General features: G+C 42.6%; 1 protein-coding gene across 1 annotated transcript; it reads left to right on the top strand.

Moving 5' to 3' along the window:
* Positions 1-442: 442 nt before the first annotated feature.
* Positions 443-1,660, top strand: LOC103699846 (glutathione S-transferase U18-like). Its single transcript, XM_008781849.6, has 2 exons — positions 443-805; positions 1,109-1,660. Exons 1-2 carry the CDS (start codon positions 464-466, stop codon positions 1,460-1,462), a joined length of 696 nt encoding a protein of 231 aa, XP_008780071.3. The 5' UTR covers positions 443-463; the 3' UTR covers positions 1,463-1,660.
* Positions 1,661-4,345: the final 2,685 nt, after the last annotated feature.

The raw sequence follows: 4,345 nt of genomic DNA on the forward strand, positions 1-4,345 counted from the left end.
GCCCCAATTGTTCCTGGAGGAGCCGGAGAGGATCGCCAATCCTCTGCCCGGTTCCTCCCATATTAAGCCCCGTGTCTCACACTTTTGTTCTTCCATTCTTTTTCTGCTTTTGTTCATGGTACCCCGAACTCGGTCCACGGTCGTTGGAAGAACAAATTGGCCTTGGACGCCACCAATAACGCAGAATAAGGACCTGAAGGAAGCTAGGAAAATTAAGCAGCCAGAGCCTTGATCTCAGCGCTTACGTAGTCTAAGAAGTCCTGCCAATAGAGGCCAAAAACTTGTCATCAGCTCCCCAAGTGCATTCCCATCAAAAACCAAGGGCAGCAGCTTTGACCTTTTTGGCAGCACGAGCCCATTAGCCATCAGATACTCCAAACTTTCGCCGCCAATTTAGAAAATACTCGACCTGTTGCACTCCATCTCGTCCATATAGTCTAGATCAGATGAGGCCTGCAATCGCATGATTTTGGAGAGAATGGCAGCAGCTGGAGAGGTGGTGAAGTTGGTGGGTAGTTGGGGAAGCCCCTTTGTGGTCAGGGTGGGGATCGCCCTCCACCTCAAGGGGGTGGGCTACGAGCTCTTGCAAGAGGAGTTCGGGAAAAAGAGCGAGATCCTCCTCAAGTCCAATCCCGTCTACAAGAAGATGCCCGTCCTCATCCATAATGGCAAGCCCATTTGCGAGTCCATGATCATCGTCGAGTACGTCGACGAGGTATGGGCCAGTGCAGGGCCTTCCATCCTCCCCGCCGACCCCTATGAGCGCGCCATCGCTCGCTTCTGGGCTGCATACATCGATGACAAGGTACAACTGATCAAAGCTAATTTTGTAGTTTTTACGAAAAGCCAAGAAATTTGCCTGCTTCATTTGACAGCATGCCGTGCAAGTTCGTAGTCACATGTAGATTTTCCTTTGCTGTTAATTTTGGGCGAAATTGGGTGAATGGATATATGCTCTCATAGATGGCAAGGAGTCCGGATTAGCAATTTTACAGGATATTCAAAGATTTTGTAGTAAAGTTTTTAAATCTGACCAACAAAACGTAATTTATTAGTATAGTGGATGCAAATAAATATATTATTTTTCATGTTTCTTGCTTTGTCATAGCTTCCATCGGCAGTCCCGATCTTGATAGGAGCGCTTGAAGGGAGCAAGGAACAAGCAATAGAACAAATATTCACCACCGTCCAACTGCTGGAAGATGCTTTCACGAAATGTTGCAAAGGGAAAAGCTTCTTCGGCGGGGAGACTATTGGCTACATTGATATCGCCTTTGGTAGCTGGTTGGGGGGGCTGAAGGCAGTTGAGAAGATGGTCGGCATCAAATTTATTGACGGAGAAAAGTTACCTCTTTTGGTTGGATGGGCGGAGCGTTTCTGTTCCAACGATGCCGTGGTCAATATTATGCCTCAGGTCGATATGTTGATAGAATTCAGCAAGGTTTTTCAAAAAAAGAATTGATCATGGTTCAAGCAGCTGTATATGCGATCCTGAAGAAAGCACTGCTCTGTTTTATTTAGCGGGAAAGTTTGTCCCCTGACAAAAACAAAGACAGCTACCAATTACATGTTAGCTCTGTTCTTTTGATGTAGCTGGGAGAAGCTCTTCGGACGCTTTCTGCCTTTCTTGGGTACAAAGGTGAAACTCCTTTTCGATCAATAGGTGTCGGGAGCTCTTAGCTTAGTTAGGAAGGCAATATTTCGCGTGCTAAGGCGCGCGTAAGCATCAAAGCCCATAGCGCGATAGGAAAGAATCTTAGTCTGGGCGGCGGGGAAGATAGTTCATATGATTTTTCGCTTCCTCCAATACTTTCAAAAAAAAAAAAACGAAGTTTCCATTAGCATAATGAGCTCTGGTAGTTTGACATGATCTGCTAGACCTCTACATCCATATGTATGCTTCTGTCTATATTTTATTTTATCATGTTTTTGTCTACAGGTAACAAAACGAGAAAGGCCCACATAATTCAACAGAACTATGCCACATAATTCAGCATTTCGATAGATTGATAGTTTTGTGATGGAGAAGTTCACAAGCATCTTTCTTAAGAATCACTTCGTGCTTCAAAAATTGGATTGGTCATGAGCTTGCAAGAAGTAGTTGCTAGGTGATAGACTCAGGAAACAACTCCAACAAAAAAATGAACTCCAATTTCCCTAAAATATTTACATGATTAAGGGATTATTTGTATTAATTTAGCTTGAAGATTGGGTGCCATAAGTTGCAGAACAATTTTTTTCTTTAGGCTATGTTTAGTTTGATCCATATGGATATGAATATACTAGTATCCAATTCGATTTTAGTCCTAAATTAAGATATATAGTCAACACCCAAAAGGTGAGGTACTTTAATCCAACTCTCTAAGCCGAAAGGAATTACTTTACGAAGTTGGGTAAGAACTATCTTGTTCAATAACTGTTTCGTCCCTTTATTTTATTTTCCTCTCCATTCTATCTCATTTTCATTCAACCTCCCTAGCTAGAACGGCAATTTTATCCATTATTATATAAGATGAACTTATCCCTCTAACCAAATAATATTAGTTTTGTGCCAAATAGAATTATTCTTATAGAATAGGGCAAACTATCCCACCCAACAATCATGTTGTCCTCATCCTTTTAATCTCCTCTCTAACTATTCTCTTTGGACTTATTCAAATGCAAAACAGTTTGCCCAAGCACAAAAAAATTTTGAAGGTATCTCAAGAAATGTAAGCTTGATGAATCAAGTCGGATATGAAATTTGAATCCGTTCATTAAATAGATTGGACTCAGATTTATATCGGCCTAGCTCGAGTCTGACTCGAGCCCAAAATTTATTTAATATAAAATATATAATATAAAATATATATATATATATAAACCACCCATGCCCGGTTTGGTGATCCAACCAATTTGAATAAAATTAGGTGGTTCACCTTATTAAAGGAAGATCGGGGCGCGCCTAGGGTTAAAGCGTCCTCACCTCCTCGCCTTAATCCACCATCACCAATCTGCAAAGTGGGGAGAGGGCTAAAGGAGCTCCGCCTCTATGCCAATGAACAAGGTGGCCTGAAGGCCTACCCGATCGCCCCAAACTCCTCCAAACTGACGTACCTGTTGCCGTTGCGATCCATCACCTCGTTCATGGGCGGATCCACGACACACTGAGCTAGCATAGGATAGCCTCGAACTCTTGCCGCATAATCTTTCTATCGCCGCCGCGGTTGAAGACAGCGAAGAGGTCGGAGATGGAGTAGGAGGTCGGGAGAGAAGACAAAACGATAGTGGAGGGTGGTTTATCTACTAGGCAGAGACCGGAGGAGGTGGGGAGGATGGAGTGGAGGCGGAGTCATGGTTATCGGAGGAGTTGACAATGGAGGCATTGCTACGAGAGATCGAGCAGCACTTCTTCTTCGAAGACTTTTTGGAAGAGCTGAAGAAGGCTCCTATGTAGAGCTACTTGGATTTTTAGATCTGGGGAGGGAGGGAGGGAGAAAGACGGAGGGAGAGAGAGAGAGAGAGAGAGAGAGAGAGAGAGAGAGAGAGAGAGAGAGTTGCAGAACGAAAATGGAGTTGGGGTTGGGGAGGATTAAAAAGGGAGAGTGGTATATGTGGGTGTTGCTTGGGGCTAGAGGAGCTTCTTCAGCCTTCAAGAGCTCTGCCTCAATTCTCACTTGATCGATCAGCAAGAGTTATCTCACTCCTAAGCAATACTGATGGAGGGCTTTTGAATTCGCTGATATATGCAGCCTACTTTAGTCAAGAAAGCCTAAGATTTGCTTCGAAACTGAAGTTTGACTAAGTACTAGGCTCGGGTCGGAAAATTAGGTCCGAAGGTTGGGTCAGATCGGATTTGGATTTAGCAAATTTTGATTATATCTAGTGCTAAGCTAGGCCCTTATCCAGCCCAGCTTGACTGTTGAGTAGGTATCTTTTTCCTTTTTATTCACTCCATCGATAGATAGGCAATTTTATCGGTATCCATAATAGGTAAATTCACTTTACAACAAAGAATAATCAGCTTTGCTCTCCATGTAACATCTTGTGCGCAAACAAATGCGCAAAACTCTGACCTATGGAGTGCATCTTCACTTATTCGGATAAAAACAATTTTTTTGAATAAAGGGCTCGTTTGGTAAATATGGAAATCATATTTTTATTGGAATACAACTTTTTCATCTCTTTTTTTAAAAAACTTCAATCAAATAAGATATATCCCATTATTTTTTTCATTGGTCATATTTTTTTTCTTCCTCTTCTCCACGGAACAAACGGGCCCAAAAGGTATGTCCCTTCATGTTCCATTCCACGATCAGGCATGGCATAATGGATTATTTTAATGATCTTACGAATAGTGTACGAT

This window comes from Phoenix dactylifera, chromosome 3, assembly GCF_051530095.1.
Source record: "Phoenix dactylifera cultivar Ajwa chromosome 3, Ajwa_hap1_PhDact_Kaust_v1.1, whole genome shotgun sequence".
Classification (NCBI taxonomy): Eukaryota; Viridiplantae; Streptophyta; class Magnoliopsida; order Arecales; family Arecaceae; genus Phoenix; species Phoenix dactylifera.